The 22786-nt window shown below is 34.4% G+C and overlaps 1 protein-coding gene across 5 annotated transcripts in view; it reads right to left on the reverse strand.

The window, feature by feature from the left end:
• CACNA2D3 (calcium voltage-gated channel auxiliary subunit alpha2delta 3) overlaps nt 1-22786 on the reverse strand; it is a 468281-nt gene that overhangs the window by 232573 nt on the left and 212922 nt on the right. For all 5 annotated transcript variants that reach the window (XR_008747525.1, XR_008747527.1, XR_008747526.1 and 2 more), the window contains 2 exons: nt 22491-22565; nt 6480-6569 (listed from right to left, as the gene is read on the reverse strand). Coding sequence is in view for 2 of the 5 variants with exons in the window: in XM_055806468.1 (XP_055662443.1) it covers nt 6480-6569; nt 22491-22565 (165 nt within the window). In the remaining 3 variants the exon portion in view is untranslated. The remainder of the gene's footprint in view (nt 1-6479; nt 6570-22490; nt 22566-22786) is intronic.

Below are 22786 nucleotides of genomic sequence, written 5' to 3' on the forward strand. Positions count from 1 at the left end.
ACTGATTCATAACGCAAGGTTTGATCTCTGGATTCTGGAGTTGGTGCCTTAATTTTGAATCCATGTGTCTCCATTTGCTCTTATTGCAGAATACCTTCCTATTTGCATAATATTTAAAATATTCAAGGAACTTAGGCAAAATGTCTGTCTTTTGGAAAAAAAATACAAAGTCATAAAATTATTTGATCTATCATAACTCTGTACAAACACTAAAAAAATATGTGAAAAGATCAATAAAGTGGGGCATTACACACAAGTCTTTATAGATTGGGCTAGCATTGAGTACATGCTAATGAATGAACAATCCGTTTTTGATTTCTTCCCGTGTAGTTTTCAAGTACATTACCAACATTGAGGTCAGACAAGGTCTTCATCCTACCACCTTTCCCTTGTTGCTGAGAAAGCCAAGCAATAATTATTTTGTCCCACTCACCAGCCTATCTGTGATGAATAGTGCCCAAAAAAAGAGTGGTCCCATTTGAGAAGTAGTATTTAAAGGCTGATTACCTTGCAGGGACTCTTACTGCTTCTGGATTCACCACAACTTATTCTTAGCATTCTAGTTTGATTTGGGCTAGCAATTGCTCTGTCTAAGATTTCTGCAGCCTACTCATCCTTAATTTTTTTTTTGCTGTTCCTTCCAAAACTCTAAAACACATTTTTTCTGGGAAAGGGTCTTAACTTCTAAAAACATCATCTCTGTAGACGTGCCTGCAGTAGGAAAGGGAATGGATGGTGGGTTCCAGAAGTCCTCTGTCCTCTTTTCTTATGCTTTCACATTTCCATATCTGAGTAGTCACATCCAGAAATATAATGCAAAAATCATTTATATTATCTGCAGCCCTCCTCCAGATCAGTTTTCACTTTGATTAATCAGGAGCATCAGTGAACAGCGCTAGAAACCTGTTACTTAAAGGGAACCTAATGTGGGTTTACAGAATTAGCTATATTCTGGTCACTGCCTGTGTGCAAATTCCTACCTGTGATACCTGCACAGCAGTCTACCCTTAAAATTGTTCAGTCATTAGTGTTTCCAGTCCAGAATCAGAATTACTGAAGTGGGATTCCTTCATTACTAAGACCTTAGAAAAAATATTTTCTCATAAAGATTAATTTACTTTGTCAAGGGATATATTCTTTGTATGGATAACATATTTTGAAGGACACAAGGTATATTAAAAGAAAAGTTAACAAAGGGGGATTGCCTTCATATATTTATTTTAAAACATCACTCTGTATGCATCTGCATTATTCTATGTAGTTATCTGTTCACGTATTTTAAAGAATGAAATTAAATTTAAATGCTTCCATGAGTAATATCTTCTCATATTTGTCAAAAACTTTAATTTTATTGAATAGCTAGAGTGATGAAAGTGTTTTCCATAATAATAACAATGACAAGGGCCTTATGATGAACTACAATTAACTCAGTGATTCATCATTTAGCAGCAAAAATTTCAATGCATCCTGACATTTACAGCATTTGGTTGTGATTAACAGTCTTTGAAATGTCACAGAATTTTATTTAATTGGCTATGATTTTTTTTAAAGGTAATCACTGCAAAGATCGCATTTGTCACCAAAAGAGATAATTGCACTTGTCACATGACATAGTAGGTGCCTAACTACTGTACCAAACACTTCTATATTCTTACACTGCATAATGAACACTGCATAAATTGATGATTGGAAATAATTTGGAAGTGGATTTTTAGACGTGCTTTTCAAAGACATCTGTATCAACCATCTTCAAGTCTTAGCAACCAAGGCAAATACTGAAAGGTAATTGCAAGGCAAAATTAACTGCATTTAATTAGTGTAACCCCTGAACCATTCTAAAATCCAACCAGAATCTTAATAGATTGTGTAACACAAAGCTTTCCCTTTTTCTCCTTTCCTTACACCATGCCCCCCCTTTCTTTTCTCTTTTTCCCCTTCCCTCCCTTTCTTTTTTAAATGTAGACAAGACATCCTTATAGCTTATAATTCACAAGAATAGATTTCTGGCACATAAAGGTCACATGCTGTAGACTAAGCGGAAAGGGTTATCTGTGCTCTTTTAAGGAGACATTAAGTAGCTTTTTGTCTGGCCTAGGCTGCTTCATAGAAACTTCTAGAGACTTTGATGATGTACCTGTATATAAAGGAAAAGATTCTTAATGCTGTCAATCCTGGAAGTATATATGCAAGAATGCTTGAGGCTATTACACTCCCTTTTATAGTATAAATAGAAAAAGTCAATATTCCACCTTGAATAGATCTGAACATACATGTAGCATGATCCATCATGACCTTACAGATCAAAAGACATATCTGTTGTGTATCTGTTTCCTAAGACTATATTCAGTACCCATAACAGGATTCCTAATAACCCCTCTACAACCAACCTAGAGTGTTCTTTACCTCATGCAGCTTTTCCCATTGTCATTTTTCGCATGCACCACATGAAAGAATTAGTTCCACACTGTCTGCATGAATATGTGGGCAGTGGGTGGAGGAAGATCCTCATTTTTTCATCTTAGGATTTTATGCCCAGAAAAGAACTGATCAATATTGTGTTTCAAGATGAATACAAAGGAATTGGAACCATTAGTTAATCTATGATCCTACGGTATACAGACAGGCATACTTCTCAAAGTCCTTGAAGAATATTTTGATTTGAGGTCTCACTGTCAAGGTACATCCTTCAATCAAAAGACAGTTTGCTATTTCTTTTAGATTAAATATTATTTTTCCAGCAGACTAACACATTTTTTCTCCCTAAAAGAAATTACTATATTTAAGGAAACACTTTAAAAGATTTTCATAAATATAAACTCAGTTGAAGGAAAAAAAAACAAAACACAACACAGAAGGAGGCAGAAAAGGAACAGAGGAGGAGGACAAAAAAAAAAAAAAAAAAAAAAAAAGGAGAGAAGAGGAACTTGCTTGTTATATTTGTGACTGAAATATTTCTTTCCAAAACAACCCTGGTAAATGTGACACATCAGTTGGCATAGCTCAGTCTTTATTCTATCATCTGTTAATTCATGAGTTGCAACTAGTTTGTCTGTATTCTTAAAATCCAATTGAGGTTAGATAGGATGCATATTAATGCTAAAGGTATGTGATTTTTAGGATAAGTGATCTACTAAGGCTAGATAAACTGAAAAATAGATGGCCTGGGAAATGTTAGGCAAAATGAAAACCAAAACTGTTTCCTTGACATGACGAAAAATTACGTCAGAATATGCCTGAATTGCATCTTTATTAAAAATAAAAAATGTACTATAAAAATGTTTTTTCCAGCTTTCTTTACTAATCCTTACTAAGCTTATTTGTAGTATAGTGAGTTTTACTAAATTTAATTTGTGAGACAGGAATTAAGTCCCTGTAACTTTTACACTGAAAGAAATTTATTTCAGTTTAAAGGAGGTACGGTGTAGTTTTTAAAATGGTGCCTCAGAGCCATACTTTGACTAGAGAGGAAACGTGAATTAATTTCTGATTAATGTATACTAGTCAACTCTCCAAGGCATTGGTCAAATCGAAAATGATAAAAACAAACTAGTTCTGGATCCGAACTATCAAGCAGCAAGATAAGGGCATCTAAATTGTCAGCCCTAAACTTCAGCTTTTCTGTAATACACACCTACAGATCACACTAATAGTTATTTGAAGCCCATAGACGTAAAGTTTATAGATTTCTTGGAAACCAGTTATCCTGGAAGGATGTCAGAAGGCCAGTTTGGCTCACTCAGAAGAAAAACACTGAATATGTTGCAGAGGTTCAAGTAGTATGAATGAGGCATTGATTGATTTTTTTTTATTTTTGAAAGGTGGTTTCTAACTAAACATCATAAATTTCTTTTCACCATTAAAGCTGATACACACACACACACAAACACATATTTACTTTCCTGGATATGAAGTTTGATTTGCTCTCAAGTTCTTGGAAAGGAACACATAGTAGATTTACTGAAAGTATCCCTCACTAACATTATTATTATACAATACTAACTACCAACAACTGGACTGACATCACAATAACTGTGTCAGAAAAAATTGATTTCTACCTGTAGACAAACTAAAATGCCTAAATACATGAGGAACTACATTCTCATCATAATATTATCAGACACTTAGTAGAAGAAACTACCCACCTAAAAAACATAGTCTATACATTTCAACCCAATGTCTTGGGTCACTATCTTGCATTTGAACTGCATTGCAATCACCCTTTTTTTGTTGCTTTGGAAAAGCTTCTAAAAGTCTTTAAGTAATCTCATTTGAAAAACTCAAAGCAAGAGAAGATCTTGCATAATCTATTTGAAAGATTACCTAATGATTAAAAGGCCACATGATTTTACTTTACCTTGCAGGAATTTGATGTTGCTCTGCCTTTCTAGACAATACCTCCCTCTTCACTAAAAAAATAAAATAATTTTTCCACTACACATAGGGATTCTAAATCAAGATCAACTCACCTCTTAATTGATTATTAAAAAGAATACATGCACAATCTTTAAGTATTTTCTTTTTTTTTTTTTTTTTTTTTAACAAGCTTTTCTGGAAACACCAAATAATTTCCAATCATATCCTAAGCTGCTAAATTAACTTTAAAAGAAAGCTGTAGGGAATGTTTCAATAGGCTAACACTGCTTACTTGTAACATCAGCCACTTAACAGAAACTGGTCCTGTTGGAAGGTGTTTAGTCACTTTTGCTGACTCACTAATGCGGTTCAAAGGTTAGCAACAAGATGCAAAAAAAAAAGAAGGGTTGGGCCACTTATTTACGAGAGTGAGCTCTGGGCAAAATGGAGCATTCTGAAAGAATCCACAGAAACAGTAGTTTTCATTTTCTTGCTTTAGAAAATGCTAGGTGGGGATTACATGTAGCATCATTTTGAAATAAATTTACAGCTAATATTGCAGATCTTTGAATGGGAATGCTTTAAGGGTTTAGGTTTTCTTTAGGACTCAGAGATCACTGATTGCTAGTATTCCATCTTGGGGCTCTTAGCGCTTGGACACAAATGTGTGTTTGTTTTTTTTTAAACCTGTTTCCTGCTTTCCTCAGTCTTGACGCTAACTGAAATTCCTCACATTTTCTCCCTCAGTATTTGCTCTAGCCTTTGACATATTTGGTGTTTTAGTCCCTCACAACGGCATTTGATACCTATATCTTGTTAATGAACTTTGCTGTAGCTTTGTGATACAGTAGTTTACAATTTTACCACTGCTCATTAGTTTAGATAACCCAGTGAAGAGATTTGCTTGTAGTTATTAAAAAACTAGTAAACGCTCTTCTTTAAAGAAGTCCTACATCTAAACTGATATTAACAGAGATTGTAAGCAATGGTTTTAGTCCTACCACACTACCTAGAGTTTTAATTCATAATATCATGAGGAATACTTGATAGTGCATTCTATTTCCATTGTTCTATTCCTTCATACTACTTCTCTCTCATTACTATTACTGTTCACTTTTCTCCTTTGTTTTCTTGCTTTTTCCACTATACACTCCCAAGAAAGTATACAGTCAGCTGAATCAAAATATTGCTAAAATTTTTCTTTACTGAGATACATAGCACGACAATTTATTTTACCTTTGTCAGAAATGACAAATTGACAAAAAATATCTCTGAAATACCTCTTCATGACAACCACTAAGACTGATGTGAGGAACCTTGTGAGGAAAAGCATTTCAGGCAAAGGCAGTGGGACAGATTTTAATTAAAATCTCCTTTGAAGGACAATTTCCTGGATAACTAAGAATGCTACACTGATTATTTGTGGAGCTGGGAAGGGAAACTAGATGCCCTGCACTAGATTATCTCCATGATCATGATGTTCATCTTCTAAGGACTACATTCCTGTTTATAGACATTATTCACAGGAACGTTATCAGAAAGTTGGCCTTGTGTTTTGGCAGATAAATAGTTAATATAATATTAATACCTCTGAGCTAGTTAGACAAAACTCTACATTTCTCCCTCTGTCACAGAGTATTACAAAGGTAAATACAAAAGTCTTCAAGTAACTTCTTTTATATAAGATATTGTTATGCCAGAAGTCAAACCAATAAACAATTTCATGAAACTAATAACAGTATTCTCAAAGTGTTTATGAATATACAAATTCTTGTCATTCCTAAAATGTTAGCCCTTCCAAACAAAAAAAAACAATCTAAACTGTGAAATCCGCATGTTATCCTAGTATTTTTTAATACCTAAACAAGCTACTGAAATAAACTTTATTTAATGTACACATGTATGTGTAGGTAGACACAAAATACATTAATATAAAATGTATACCTATAAAAATGTAAATTTCTTTATATCTTTCACCATACACGGATTATATAGAATTCTTGCTCTATAGATAACATCATCATCACATTTTTGAGTGAATTCTAGTTTATTATCTTAAAATTGAGAGTAATTTCTAAATAGCAAGAAAAGCGTCAGCAACATAAATCTGAAAAGCATTAACTTACTTCATTGAGCATGTTGAAAGCTTCATTTAAAGCAATATCCAGCATTCCAATTCCTTTTGCAAAAAGTTTGTCAAGGTGTTCCCTGAAATGCTGAAACAAGAACAAGAAGGTTTTATTTCTTCATATATTGTTAAAACATACACGTTGATATCAATGATTAAGGATTTCTGAATACTTATTTAGACCCACTTCTCAAGCTTAAATTACTGCACACACTAATTCATAAACCAAAGTAATTCCTGGTTAATCCTTCTGACTCTTGAAGTCGCACTAAACTAAGGATGTGTTAGAACAATACTATGAAGTTATCACATTATATGGTTTTGGCTAGTTATTCAATCAAATATTTTTTGTTTGGGTTTCTATTTGCAGATATCCTTATCTTTCTTTTTTCACTTCATATAGTAATTCTTATATTATTTCTAACTATTCAGCTCCTAGCTTTTCAGGATCCGTTACTTAATAAAAATAATTCTTTCTGAAAATTAGCTTTAGAAGTCTATTTTTTGGTATGATCCCTCACTAAAAGATAGTGAACTCTAATCACTAGGCTACTACAGTTTAAATGCAATTCATCAATATAATACCAAGATTGATAAAGAACTACTCTACACAAGAAAGTCAGGGCTAACCACTTGCTAGCTATATGTGACTACCTTCAGTAACATTTTATATAATCACATTTAAACCCATTTTTCGCAGTTTTAAATGGCTTCTCAGTTATCCACTACCATATTTGCTGGCCATGAGCATGGGTAAAACTTTATAAGAAGCAGTTCTTAGAGGTTAACAGGTCAGAATTCATCCTATATTTTCCTCTTTCTACACATGTTATTTCTCCAGATATGTGAGAGGTTTGAAAAATTTCACAATTTTTGCACTCAACAAAAATATAGTACTACTATATAATACATATATTAAATTGTATTTTTTTAGCAAAAATGTAAGCTATGAAGTACTAAATAGTACATTTTAAAAACAATGTTAGTATTACTTTCCAAAAATAAAATGTTCAGAGAAACAAATTCTTTTACATTTATAAGAAGGAGCAATATATCACTAAAAACAATATCATGAACCATGCTATCGTAAAGGGAAACTGTGCAAAATCTACAAACAGGTACTTCATTGTCCCGATTTTCTATGATGGAAATATTTTTTCTTTTTAATTTCACAAAATAAAAAGATATTACAGCAGTATATTGGAAAGCAGACAACTTCTTATTTCATTATTATATTTCAGTAAGTTGAAACAGGAAAATTTACATCCCAGCCTCTAGGCAATTCTGAAGCCACAAAATAAAGGGCTGCATTTCCAAAACAATTACTTCATAGTGACCTAGTAAATGTGGTTCATTGCAGCTCAATGCTTTGAACAGCCAAAAGGCACAGTTCTTGTTCATCTAAACAAGCAGCGATAGCCAACACCCACACAGCTACACTGCAAAATGGTTCTTTTTTTCCCCTCTAACTTAAACATAGCTAACTAAAGTAAATGCTGGTCAGTATCTTCATGGTACTAGTAATTACTGGGTTTGAATACATTTCAAAATATAAAAATTAATTTGTAAAAAGGAAACGAAGACATATGTGGTACAAAACAGCAGGAGAGGCAATGGCTTTGTGAAGCATTATTTCAGTCTCCACAACTGGATAAAAAAGTTACCTCAATAGGTTAATAAGAGGCTTATTTTTTTTTAATCAGTCCATTGGTCTTAGAGCATTGTTATAGGCAAGAATACCAAACCAAACTAATTATCTTTGTAGAAGGATCAAAATACTACTGTCCCTTGAGTTATGCCATTCATATTTTTTTACAAATAATAATGAAAATTCGTATGAATACAAAATACACAAATATTCAATAAATGCACCAATTACTTGTTATGCTCTATCCAACTTGTCATCTCAAAGAATCTCTGAAATTTAGGTCCAAATTGATCAAAAGCCACATTGGCATATCCTTGACTTCAACTAACGTGTCCTGGAAATAGAGAGCAGCAATGTCAAGATGGCAGTTTTAAAGGCTGCTAGGGTTACTTCAGCTGTCAGCAGCACAACACAGAGTGTCTTCCATGGCTATTTCAAAACACAATAACCGACCAACAGTCTGATTCAGTACAAAAGGTGACTTTTGTATGGCCATCAGTCCATACATAAAAGGATTAACTACAGCACAGGACTGTTGTAGCCGTTAAAGCTTTTCAGAAACTCAGAAAATATGACTTTTTTTTAATGAAATATGTACAGCTCATTCGCATTTAAAATTGATCATTAGAATTCTTCAAAAACTAAAATGTATCATGCTTATAAAATTCTCCAGGACACATCTTAGCAAAACCAGTTTTATGTAAGTCCTCGTTTTGGACATGATCTAAACCATGACAATATAAAGTGGGTATTTTTAAACAGAAAGTGTTCTTAGAAGTTAAAAAGTATGGAAAAAAGCAGCTTACTATTGCTTCATCAATGACAAAAACAATTCCATAACATCAAAGTTATGTGTTGATCAGACATTTTCAAGCTACTGAAGTAGCCCTATGCTCACAGCCCATCTCCCCCAGGTACACAGTCCTAAGGTTAGTTTACAGTTACTACAGATGCTTGCCCACTAACACAGGGATTCACCCCGAAACAGAGGGGTTCTCTGAAAATTGATAAAATCAAACATTTGTATTGAAATAAGTTTCTAATTTTACCTTTTCATAAAACAGATATGTTAAAATAAATACTTATTATAAATCATATTTCCCTTTGAAATACATCACTGCTTTGTAATTAAAATAGAATTATTTTGGTATTAGAAGTAATTATATTAAATATAGTATATAATTTACATATATAAAGTAGTTTATAAAATATCTGAACAGAGACAAATACTATGCAATGTTTATTACAATGCATATACATTATTAATTATGAACATACAGAATAAACAGATTACCGAAAATTACTAGTAAACAGTATAACATTTATAAATGGTTTGTAAATGGTATAAGTGTGCAATTCAGTTCATGTGATCCTCCAGAGAAAAATATTTCCTCTTGCCATAGCTATATATATACAAGTTCTGAAAAATATACTGTTGATATATGAAGAAATATAATAGTGACATTTGTTTGATAGAAAATAGTAAAAGTGTTAAAAATCGATTTCATGCAATATGAATTTTAACAAATCAATGTTTTCTGCCTCCAGGCTTCAGAGTAACAGCTGCTACAAGGTGATTCGGCGAAAGAATTAAATAACTAAAATGCATGTGTGGTTTGCTCTTCGTATGTCTAGAGGGAGTTGATGTGGTTTTTTGATTTGTTTTTTAAACCAACTCCATTCTCTATCTTGTCGTTGTTTTTTTCAGAATTTCAGCACTTTGTATGTCCACTGGAAAAATCACACAACAACATGTGAATTTAACATTTATTTGTTTTCCTTTTTATCATAACAGATTCCCTGGATGTATGGCAGTAATTCAATCCATGCCAAAAGAAATCATGTTTTATTTTACAGACAGCACAAACAGCTTCCTCAGATTGTTAACTCTACATCTAGTTGAGGCTGTTTATTCTTAAACAATCAAAATGTGCTGTTGTACTCTCATGGAGGCTGTTTTTTACCCTCTTAAAGAGTGGAATTTTATTCTGGCTTCAAAAGGCAGGTTTTGCTTGATGAACCTGGTCTCCTTCTGTGGCAAGGTGACCTGCCTAATGGATGAGGGAAAGGCTGTGGATGTTGTCTACCTAGACTTTAGTAAAGCTTTTGACACTGTCTCCCACAGCATTCTCCTGGAGAAACTGGCTGGTTACGGTTTGGATGGGTGTATTCTATGCTGGGGAAAAAACTGGGTGGAGCCTAAAAAGTGGTGGTGAATGGAGTTACACCCAATTGGCAGCCAGTCACAAGTGGCGTTCCCCAGGGCTCAGTATTGGGGTCAGTTCGGTTTAATAAGTTTGCTAATGATCTGGACAAGGGGACCGAGTGCACCCTTGGTAAGTTTGCAAACACCAGGCTGGGTGGTTGTGTTTAACTGGCTGAGGGTAGGAAGGCTACAGAAGGATCTGGACAGGCTGGATCAATGGGCTGAGGCCAACTGTATGAGGTTCAACCAGAAGAAGTGCCGGGTCCTGCACTTGGGGCACAACAACCCCATGAAATGCTACAGGCTTGGTAAAGAGGGGCTGGGAAGGTGTGTGGCAGAAGATGACTTGGGGGTGCTGGCTGACAACTGACTGAACACGAGCCAGCCATCTGCCTGGGTGGCCAAAAAGGCCTACAGCAGCCTGGCCTGTATCAGAAACGATATAAACCAGCAGGACCAGGGAAGCAATTGTTCCCCTGCACTCTGCACTGGTGAGGCCGCACCTCAAATCCTGCGTTCAGTTTTGTGCCCCTCACTACAAGAGGGACATTGAGGTGCTGGAGCGTGTCCAGAGACGGGCAACAGAGCTGGTGAAAGGTCTAGAGCACAAGTCTTACAAGGAACAGCTGAGGGAACTGGGGTTGTTTAGTCTGAAGAAAAGGACACTCGGGGGGACCCCTTATTGCTCTCTCCAGCTACCTGAAAGGAGTCTGTCGAGACATGGGAATTAGTCTCTGCTCTCAGGTAAAAAGGGGTAGGACAAGAGGGAACAGCCTTAAGTTGTACCAGGGGAGGTTTAGATTGGATGTTAGGAAACATGTCTTCACTGAAAAGGTGGTCAAGCATTGCAACAGGCTGCCCAGTGAGGTCACCATGAGAATCACCATCCCTGGAAATGTTCAAAATCAGTAGATGTGGTGCCGAGAGGCATGTTTTAGTGGTGGACATGGCAGACCTAGTTAAACAGTTGGACTTGATGATCTTAAAAGGCCTTTTCCAACCTAAATGATTCTATGACTATTGACACAAATGTTATCTGTCATGCAGCTGGTTTAAGAAGAAAAATTATAAGAAAAAAATCCAAATTTTCAAACACTCATTTTTTCCTATTCCGCATGTCCAGTTAGTAAAGCAATGCCCTGCCAGTCATGCTATCATGCCCCCTTTCTTACTGGAAAAGGTATTTTTAAAAGTATTGCATTCTTTGGGTGTGAGAAAACCAAAGTTTCAAACTAGCACACCTCTCAAAATTTCTCTACAACTTGCCTGCATGTCTCCAACTGCCACTCAATAATTCCATTCCTTACCAAAGCACTGCAAAACCGAAAGGTATATTTCAACCCTACTATTAATGAAAAAATGTCAGGGCAGGACATTGACCTTGGAAACATCAATTTAAAGAAAAATAATAAGTAATTTTTAGAATGAGGTAACAAACACCTCAATTCCACTTTCAATAGGTTTCAGAAATCAAGCAGATGACGGAAAGCACAAGTCCCCTGCTCTTAATGAGTCAAAGAGCATCTTTTAATCTTTACATTTTAAATAGTTCTTTTTTACTAATAAACTGCACAAGAAATAACATTGCTTCACCTCAGCTTCTTCTTACCGTCCTGTTGGAACCCTTATAGATTAACACATGAATTTCCTAGAGTTTGAATTGGGTAACTGTCCAACCATGTGCACAATCATTTGCATGTAACTGTGTGCCTAATTTCCATGTGCAATTACCAGAACGTGCAATATCTAATTGTGGACTCAAATACCTAATTGACATGCATAATCTTGGTAATTCTGAATGCAAATTAGGCACACAATTATGACAATCAGACTCTGATGTCTGATTACAAAATTATAGGGCCAGATCTCAACAGAAGTTGTGTCTTATTGCAGTGAGGAACCATAGATATGTTCAACTGCGGAGGTACCTATGATCCATTTAGAAGTGGCTGAAAAACATGAGCAAGAGACAGTGAGGATGCAAATCCACTTGTGCAATACAGTCAGGAGAAGATCTTTGCGTATATCTACAAGTGTTCAGACCAGAACATCAGCGATATATACACTTGGTCTTGTACACTTGTGTGCTGGTCTTGTCTGTTTATAAACACTATCCACTGCCAAAATCAGAAAGTCCCAGTGATCCTAAGTTCTGATAATAATCCACTATGCAAACTGGAAAGGTTCTTTTCTTTTTAAACCGTGTAAAGTTTGTTAGGATTCTCTAAGTCAGAAACCAACAAATAAATACATTTGACAGACCTAGAATCAGTAAATGGGTTCTTATCCTCGGTACAGTTACAAGTATGCCTATTTGAAGAACAATACAGTATACTGAATGGTGTATACTGACACTGTTTCCCCCAAGATTAAAAGCAAAAGTCACATGCTTATTTCTGTTTAAAAATCAGATGGCCCAACTTGACTTGGACTATTTCAGAACTTAAATCAGGAAGAACACCGAAAGATCTTAGTCATATTCTATGCTTCGTAGAATGGTTAAACAGAATATTAAAATCATACCACTGCTACATATGGCTTTAGCATAACTGAACAAGAGGACAAACTTGTAACCATTTATCATGATTGAACATGGAGTTTCTCTTATAATGAGATTATTGAAAGCATTTTTCAGTATACCCAGGTGTATTCACCTTTTTCTAGCCTCACAGTTTCATCAACAGTTGTAGGGATTTTGGACCATACTTAGTTAGATGATTACATTAAATTTTCATACTTCAGGGATTAGGGTAAAATTGTCTGGCAAATTATGATAGCAAATTGTATTTTTGTTACTTTTTTTTTTCAGTTTCTTAACAAACTGTATTTTTGTTACTTTTTTTTCCAGTTTCTTACTTTTTATTTATTAGGGTTTATAGTTAATAAATTTAAATAATTCAAGTTAAGAGTAACTTATTTCAACAAATGTGTGCTTGGAAGAGGACATTATGATTTTGCAAAGATTCAGAGCACTTTCTCATGATTCAGAACATAAAATAATTTAAGGAGGTAGAGGAGGCTATCTGAAATTAGGTAAGAACCTAATTTCAAGTCATTGCAGGCAAGTAAAAAAAAATCTTCTGAAATGAAGGCCAGAAAACTGTGAAAACTGAATTTTTCCTTCAGCTTTGTAGCTCTCAACTTTGCAGCCAAAATGACACACTGGTTTTTTAGCCTATAGTATAGCTGAAGAATAATTTACCGATTTGAAGGCAATTCTGAAGAAATTCCAAGTCACCTTTTTTTATTAGCCTTTCATCTTACAGGCTGTTCTAATGGCTTTACAAAGGTTACCCTTTAAGATTATAAATGCTGGCTGGGATCTATAATCGCAATAAGATGACAAATTTTTACATTCTGGAAGTGACACTCCTAACAAACACAGAAGAGTCCCACATCTGTACAACAGTCAGGGAAATATTCTGACCTCCATTACATTAATGTGGATACTCCATAGCCTTCAAGGATTTACCCTTTTTAAATGAGAAAAAGAATGGAGAAGAAAAAAGTACAGCCACCTTTGTTTGACATCTGAGGAAATGAACACATCTGAAAGCAAGTAATGATACATTAAAGCAGAGATCTGTGTTCCAATTCTCAAATGCCAGGTAACTGCCGTAACAACCACACCATCTCTGACATAAAAAAAAAAAAAAAAAAAAAAAGCAGATAAATTGTCAGCTAACATAATCCCTAATGTCTGGCATTCATATTTTGGTATAACTTCTTTTTACCATAGCAAACATTTGCAGAATTTCACTGACAGGTTTTCCTTTAGCATCATGACCAAAAAAAAGAAAAAAAAAAAAAAATCACAATAGTGGCGTGCTTGGCTAAAGTTTTAACTGGCCCACAGTCTACAGGACTTCACAGGCTGTTTTAATGCATCTTAATATGAGGACACCACCTAAAGCCTCACAAATAGAGATACATTACCCAGTAAGTTCAGCTTGCTATGCCTTAATGCAGATCTGTTTTCTGGAAAACCTGAAAACCTGTTTGCTTTTATATTGTATTTCTCTACCACTGACAAGACAGAAGTACACTGATGGGAAGTTTACTGTTTTAACCTTCTGATAATTCAAGTCCCCATTTCTTATCTTCCTACTTAGGTAGCTAAACCAGCCTTTTTCTATTTTGGAGTTTCTGAAATCAGTGAAGTTATGCCAAACTTCCCATTTATACAGTTTTCAGGGGTTTTATGACAACTAACAAAGTTTTTATTTCCTTCTTATTAAGGCAATAGGCCACACAATAGTCCCAGTACCCTGTACAAATACCTTTTATTCTAGTTCTCTTGTGATTACCAAGAAAAAAGGTACCATTTATGATAAGTAAGAACACCCAAATTAGATGGGGTTACAGGACGATGGATTCAAGCCTAAGCATACCTGAATAAAGCATTTTCCACTGATTCCAAAGAGGTAAGTAACTTCACAACTGATACATGCAGCAGCATTTATACAGTTACACTGGAAAACTATGATATCTACTAGTAATACTATTAAGTGTCTGATGAGGGTGAGCTTCCTACATTAATATTAACATTGTTAATAGGTTCAACATTCCCCCAGATTTCTCTGTCGGTTTTAGTGCAAGTCTTTGCTACTTCTAGTATTAGTTTCCATACTCATCCATGCATACTGTAACTCCAAATGTTCCTGAGACATACTTGGCAAAGATTTGTGAAGTGAAAATGAAGCACATCATCACATAAACCAGCAAAAAAACCCAACCAGACAATCAGGAGGCATATGTGTGAGGTGGGAGAGTGATGCTTACTGATGTTTCACTGGGAAGTTTACCCACATGTATTAACAGTTGATAGATGTTCGTTTGCATCTGTAAAATGCATTTAAGCATCGTCCCACTTAAAATCCATCGCCAGGGAAATTACAGATTAGCTTGCTGGTGATGATTATCCAACCACTTGTGTTCACTAACACGTTGTGTTGGTAGACTACTTTTTTTCAGGAAAGCAATCCTGAAAACAATGCTAAAGAAAGCGCTCAAGATTCAATATATTCAGATTAAAAACATTCTTGTTAAGTAAATTAGTTCCCTGGGGCTGCAATAGAAAACTTAAGACCAAATTTCAGTGGTCTGAGGCTAGCTGAAAGTTTTGGGGGTCCCTAATGACTAGCCAGTTATAAGAAAGTAGATTTCAGTGAGACTATGTTTTTGTTCTTAACAGCTAAGCAATGTAGTCACCAAACTTTTTTGGAGATCTGACAGAGATGAATAGATAAATATACACCTCAGTAATCTGCTTAAAAAATTAAATATGCAAAATTTGTATTTACCAACCTCTCACTGGCAATTTCAGTCAGCTGCATTGCTGTATCAGTCTTCTGGTTATTTAATTTCTGGTAATTCCATACAAAAATAAAAGCTTATTGGAAGTTATATACTACATCTGTCTATTTTTGTCATTCTAATTTACACAGGGGTAAGTTCTTGATTTAGTTTGGAGTTACTGTGCCTATCTGTGCATCTAGAAGATGATATATTTCATCTGGAAACATTTACAGAGAAATGTCCTCAACCCATATATAGTACATTAAAACAACATATAAAAGTGGAATGTATATTACACTATTGTTACTTTAAATCTGGAGTTACATTAAATCAGATTGTCATCCGATTCCTTTGGGGTAGGTAAATTGTAACATGGAGTTTCTCAAAGATGAAAACCTCTCGGTCCATGAAAACTAGTATTAAAATAGGCAGTTCCACATGTTTATAATTTGTAGAGAAAGTGCAGACGGTGACAGAATAGTGTCTGAACTATTTCCCACTCTTTTTGAAATTTGTATATAGCAAATTGATACACTTCAAGGTAGCAGCTGTTTAATGCTAATGCCAAATTATAAATTAGTCTGGTAAAATATAAGTTACATATTTCATTACTAAACCACATTTAGGATCACAGATTAATTTCAACCTCATTTATGGTACCCAATGTAATTATAGATTTAATTTTTATGATAAACAAAACTTAAAGCGAGTTGTGCAAGTAAGAGATAGCTTACAACATTCTGAGAACATTTCTCCACATATCTAAACTGAACCTTCAGTGCATGTATGTGCCAATACAAAAATTTCATGACAAATTCTAGGGTATGAAGAATTTTAGAAAGAAGCGGATGCAACTTGATGCCTGCCATATCACCTGAACTTATAATTATTCTTAAAGCAAATTACTATATTCTCCTATTGTAAAAATGAAAGCAGAAACACTGTATGTTGGAAGAAATCTAGTACTGGGATGCTTACTTTGTATCTTAGTAAAACTAGTGGCACATATTAACATGACTTACATCACTGCTATATTTGAAGTTGTAAGTTTGTCTTTTATAAATATATAAACCAGACTTGATTCAATATATCTCTCAAAAGGAGTATGCTTTTGAAATTCAAAAAATCAAGGTGCAATTAGAACCCCACTGCTGTGAAAGCTACAGGAAAAAGAAATTGATCAAAATGTGTGGAAATTTCTAAATATTATGCTATCATCTCTTTTTTGTAGGTTGTTGCTAGCAGTGAAAAAACAAAGTTAATTGAAGATTTACACTTAAGACTGCATTACTTCCTCTTCTTGAAGGTGGTAAGGAACATGTTTAGATGCTTAGAATGATCACTTCTTACAATGTATCCTCATTCTTGCTCAAAGAAAAGCATGTTATTTGATCAACACGCTAGAGATTCAGTGCTGAAAACCTGCTTTCTCCAAGACTTAATTCCTTTTCCTTAACACAAATGCATGAATATGTTAAATGTTTAAATGCTTAATTATATTAAAGTTATTTGATATCCTTTAAAGATCTATTGTAATGCACCAGACAGATACTTATTAGTGCTTTAATCAAGGAGTGATCAAGAAACCCCTACAGGTTTGATGGGGCTCATTTAAAAAAAAATAAAAAACCACACAAAAAAACTCCTGCCTTCACTACTTTCACTATGCCAGTCACTATGAAATATGTACCAATCTTCAAAATATGCATTTGGTTAAGTTGAAAGTCTCAAAGGTAAAAGTACTTATGTTATGTTTTCTTTTCTACCTGGTCTCTTTACTTAGCAAAACAATGGAGGGTCAAGAATCTTCGGCTAACTTGGGCTCCTGTATCATACAATATTAAATTGCATGATTAAAAATTAAATAATAAATCTAACTTGTTACCCCTTACTAAAATGGCTGTGAGAAGAGAAACCTAAAATTTTAACTACAGGGTAGAGAAGTAAGAATTTAAGTAAGGATGCAAGTGGAATACAGATTGTACATTGTAGAGGAGATGAAAGCATCTTCATCAGTAATAACCAGGGTGTCATTCAAAAAGAAATGGAACTTCCTTGCTCTGCATGAACTTTGTAGAGATTTACTGTAGTGTCAGACCCACATTCCTACCCAAAAGACAAAGAAAGAAAAATGGTGGGGGGGAAATGTGGGCTTATATCTTTCCTGACACTTGGAACAGAAAACCAAGCCACGTTTCTTAAGGGAGAATGTCACCATATAGTGGATATAAGAGGGTTACACTGCTTTACATGCTTTTTCAGACTTTAATGAGAGTGGATTTTTTTTTTTCCTTAGGTAAGTAGTTCCCACACTGTGGTCCAGAAAATAGTAAGTGGTCTAGAGCCAATGTGTGGAATTGACACTGTGTTTACAACATGTTTCTCTCCCCCCTCCAAAAAAGGAAAAAACAAAAACAACAACAAAAAAAACCCCAACCACAAACACAAGAGATGTGGAGAGAGAAATAAGATTTTTTTAAAAGGCAGGGGGAAAATGAAGAAAATGTGTAAACCAGACACCAGATAGTTGGTTTGGTTTTTTTTTTTTTTGGTTTGGTTTTTTTTTTTTTTCCACCAAGACTAATTGGATTTTCTGAAAGTCTGGTTCTTTGGAAGTCTGTTACATTCCTTACACATTATGGAGAAGAATTTCTGCAGCCTATCCCTGAATGGGAAAGAGAATGTTCATTTGCTACCCATAATTCCATTGAATATTCAGCACCAACATCATTAAGAAGCACTTATTTTCCAGTCTGCTATAAACCCTAGGCTGAAGCAGTTTCCTGTAGCCTACAAAAAACAAAAAAAAAAAAAAAAAAAGAAAGAAAGAAAAGAAAAATAATGCTTACGCTCAGTTCCCTGAAGATGCTTCCAGGTTTCATCTTACCTAGACAGGCTGCGCATGGGAACAGAATAGGCTCTGGCTGTAGCCCAACTGCCTAAAGCAGCAGGCTGCTGCAGGTGGCAAACCAAACCATTTTACTCACACCTGTATCTTGGAAAGCCAGGCTGGCTGCTACTGCAGCTGTGCAGGAGATGAGGATGAGCAGGGCAATGTCTGTGCTGGCAAAAGGGAACCCTTTCAGCAGAAGCAACCACCACACTCAGCTCTCCCCCAAAAAGAGGACCTGATCTCTGCAAGTCCAGCCCTGGTCCATCTGCCCCAAGTTGGTATAATTTAACCCTATTTACTCTGCTGAGAAGCTGGTTTAGCCTTTTGCTCACTACAAATGAACTGCACGTGATAAGGACAGCCTAATCTTCTAAATTTTCTTTGTTTTGTTAAAGTTTAGAGATTAAAGAAAACTCAGTTCAAAGACAGACATTCAGCACTTTTAAGTGACATCAGAGTAGAAATATTCTATTTGAAAACATCTGAGCTTTATATAAAGACAGCAAAGTAATTCTTCAATAAATACTTCAAGACAAATGAAACTGAGGTATTGATCCTGTGAAAGCAATTTTTATTTGGAGTTATTGAAACAGCTGCTTTCCTCATGAGATAAAAAGCTCCAGTCAAACATCTCAAAGTAATTTTTTAATCTCAGCTTCTAAGAACTGTGTTTATTTTCTACATGTGACGGTAGATGAAGCTAGTAGATGTAGTTAGCAAGAACTGGGGTGTGAATCTGTGTATGTTGGGTAGGTGATTTTTTCTTTTAAGGATCATTTATGATAGAAATAAAGGTTTACTCAGAATAAATTAATAGCTTGGTAAAACTGGTGTTATGCATGTTTCCAGCAAGAAAAGCTGCATTAAGAAATACCTGTCTTAGTAAGGTCAGGTGTATACATATAGAAATATGAAACCATGGTAAACTATTAAAACTTCAGGTTTATAGTAAAAATTCAGTCCTTGCAACCACCAGCAACACATGTCTTCTCTTTCCACATAAGGGAAAACTATAGAAATATGAAATACAGCAATTTCTACTTGTTTCTGTTGAAAGTTAGCATATGAGAATAGATATTTGCTAGTTAAAGAAAAAATATTCTAATTTGTTTTAAAATGTTTATATTTATTTTGGTGCTAATAGAGCTTACACTGGTAGTAACAGAGATGGACATTCTTGCTCCCATTCAACTGAGATGAATATCTGACATTAAAAGATAAAGAATATAAATTTCTGGAAAGATTATATAGTTACATCTTCAGACCTATGTTGGACTTCCAAAAAAATCAGGCATATGTATACACACAGAAACTGAATAATAACATATATTTTAAAACATTGCCTGTCAATCACAAGCTCTACTTTTCTAAGACAGAAACTTATGGTTGTATGTTGATAATGGCTGTCTGAAAAAAATACATTGCAGTGTTTGTCATGATATTTTTCTTGTTTCTCCTTTATCAATTAATAATTAAAAAAAAGGAGCTATTATTACCAGTGAACATGCAAAGGGCTATTTAGCTTGTAAGACTGGTTGAGAATGAAATTTCACCTACTTTTGTGTAATATTACAATGGACACTTGTCAATCACACAGAAGAAACTACAGGAGAAGCCTGGTATATCTGTCAGACTCACAGAAATGAATGGAACAGCGAAACTGATTGAATTCTTATGATGAGGTCCAAAACACAGCTACTCTGATAGCTCTTGACCAGTTTTGGAATACATATCGTAACAACATTTTAAGACATCTTTTTTCTATGTACCTGACCAAAAGGCTATGAATCCAAAAGAAACTTTTCCAAGAAATTCAGTGAATTTTTTATGAGGTCCCCAGGTAATATTGCCATGTCAGTATATTCAAATCACACAGGATCAGATCTTACAACGATATCAGACAATGAGAAAGCTGTTTGTAACTATGAATTCAGGAGCATAACAACTGAATTGGTTGTTTAGGATTAAGTGGTTGTCCATCTCCTTCACAATCTTTACTTCATAATCTAAGCTATACTCAGGACAACAGCACTTTTGTGCCTGCCAGTGTTTAGGCAAATAAACTGTTAACTTCATTACATAAATTAGAAAAATAGTAAGAATGTATAAATTCACAGAAGTTCAGAAACGAAGATTGACAAAGCCATAGTATATAAAAATTCACAGAACTATTACATGTTAGCTGTTTCAAAATTATTCTCTGGTTCTGGCCATTCAAGGAAAGAATAACAGCCAGATCACTAGTATGAGTAACTGGAAAAGAGGCCATATTTAGTTATTCTCCAAAATCTTGGATACATTATTCAATTTATAGGCAAAAAAAAACCCACCACAAAGTGATTCCAGAAATTTAAAAAAATGAATAATTTAGCTAACTAGAAATTATATTGAAGCTTACTCTGAAAAAACAAAATATGAAATTATACTTTACTATTTTGAATTATTGAGCACTGTTCATAAAATCTGAACATCATCTGGGTGGCATAAAAAATTTTTGATCAATTACATTAAAATTAATCTGACATTAAGTAACATATGGGCATATGATAATCTGTATTTTGATCAGTTGCAGAGTGATGGAAAGGTTAACAGTAGGATTAATTCCAGACAGTACATCTGGGCAATATATTTGCAACTTTAGTTTTAAGCATAGAACTTGTACAGCTTTCATATGGCTCATCAGATGCACCCACAATAAAGTGCTCATTTTTGATAACTGGATCTCAGTTCACAAATAAGGGTCTTCAACACTAAATTATTAGAAAAAAATCATGTAATTCTACATAGCGACCAAATGATATTTAGATAACCTAAGAATCAACAGTGGAGAACATCAACTATATTAAGGAAGCAGCCCATAAAGAATAATTCCTGTAGAATGTAGATGTATATGTAAGTAAAATGAAAGAACTCATGTGAATAATACAATGGAGCAAAGTTCAGCATTACGAGATGAAACTCATTTTGTCTCAGTATACATAGAAAGCCCTAACAATGACACACTTAGAAGTGTGTTTTCAGACCTACATTTCTTACTTCCGGTAACATCTCATTGAATTTAGCAAAAATGAACAGACGCACTGAATGTTAAGCACACTTCAGTGCCGAGCTGAAACTCTTCTGATTTGCCTTTAATAAAAGAGAGAGAGAGAAGTATTTAAAGAATGATGCAAGACTGCTGCCGTGAGGAAGCTTTAGCAGGGAAGAGTAACAACACAAGTAGCTTATTCTAACAGGCATTTCCATCTACAAGAAACACAGGACTTCTCAACTATCTTATTTCATAATTTTACATGGCTTAAACAATCTCACCTTAGTCTTCTAAGAAGTGTGATGGAGTAAGGCAAAGAGAAACTGCATTTGGACGGCAGGGAATAAACTAAATTTCCAGGTGCAGATTATTACTGCAATCTTCCTTCAAATAAAACTTTCACTGAAATCACTGTAATATTTTTTTAAAATGCCAGAAGCATGTAATTAATTTGAAACTTTCACAGAACTTTCTCTAATGAATGCATTATTATTTTGACACACCTGTTTGGAATGCTGAAAATTTTTTATTCACATAATATTATATTTTTTTTCATTTGTTTTGAGATTTTGTTTTAATTTTAGTATTAGTTCAACTTAAGAATGCAATTTCTTCCTCAGTAATTTTTGGTAACAGAATGATAATTCAATTTTAAGAAAAGGAAGTATTTTACTTAAAATAATTCCTAAACTTCATAAACAGTATATTTTCAGTGATTTCTGTGTTTTTGCATTAAGTTTATTCCATCAATTTAACTGGGAGGTTATTACTTTTTCTTCCTACTAAGTCACATAAGACTCCTTTGAAATGGCATATGGAGAATAATTAATGAATTCTAATAATGGAATGCATTATACCAGGAAAAGATCATTATAGCACATTGTTACACACTGCATCCTATCTCTCTGCTACTTTGTTAATTTCATTCCTTACCTCTTTGTTGGCTCTATCTGCTTGAACTAATGTTCCATTCAGACACGGCTCTACATAGTGAAGTTCTTCATTATACTATAGAGAGAAATAAAAAAATGTGACGAGAAAATTAATTAAAACCTTTGATAAATAAAATTTAATTTAATGAGTCAGAACTGAGGGACGCACATGAAATAAGAACAAAAGAATTCTGTTAATTTTCACAAAATGGCTGTGGGGTTGGTTTTTTTCCTTTTAGATGATTCTTAACATTTCAGAGGTTTATACTTTTAAAAAGGAGCATTTAATATAATGGA

This window comes from Falco peregrinus, chromosome 5, assembly GCF_023634155.1.
Source record: "Falco peregrinus isolate bFalPer1 chromosome 5, bFalPer1.pri, whole genome shotgun sequence".
Taxonomy (NCBI): Eukaryota; Metazoa; Chordata; class Aves; order Falconiformes; family Falconidae; genus Falco; species Falco peregrinus.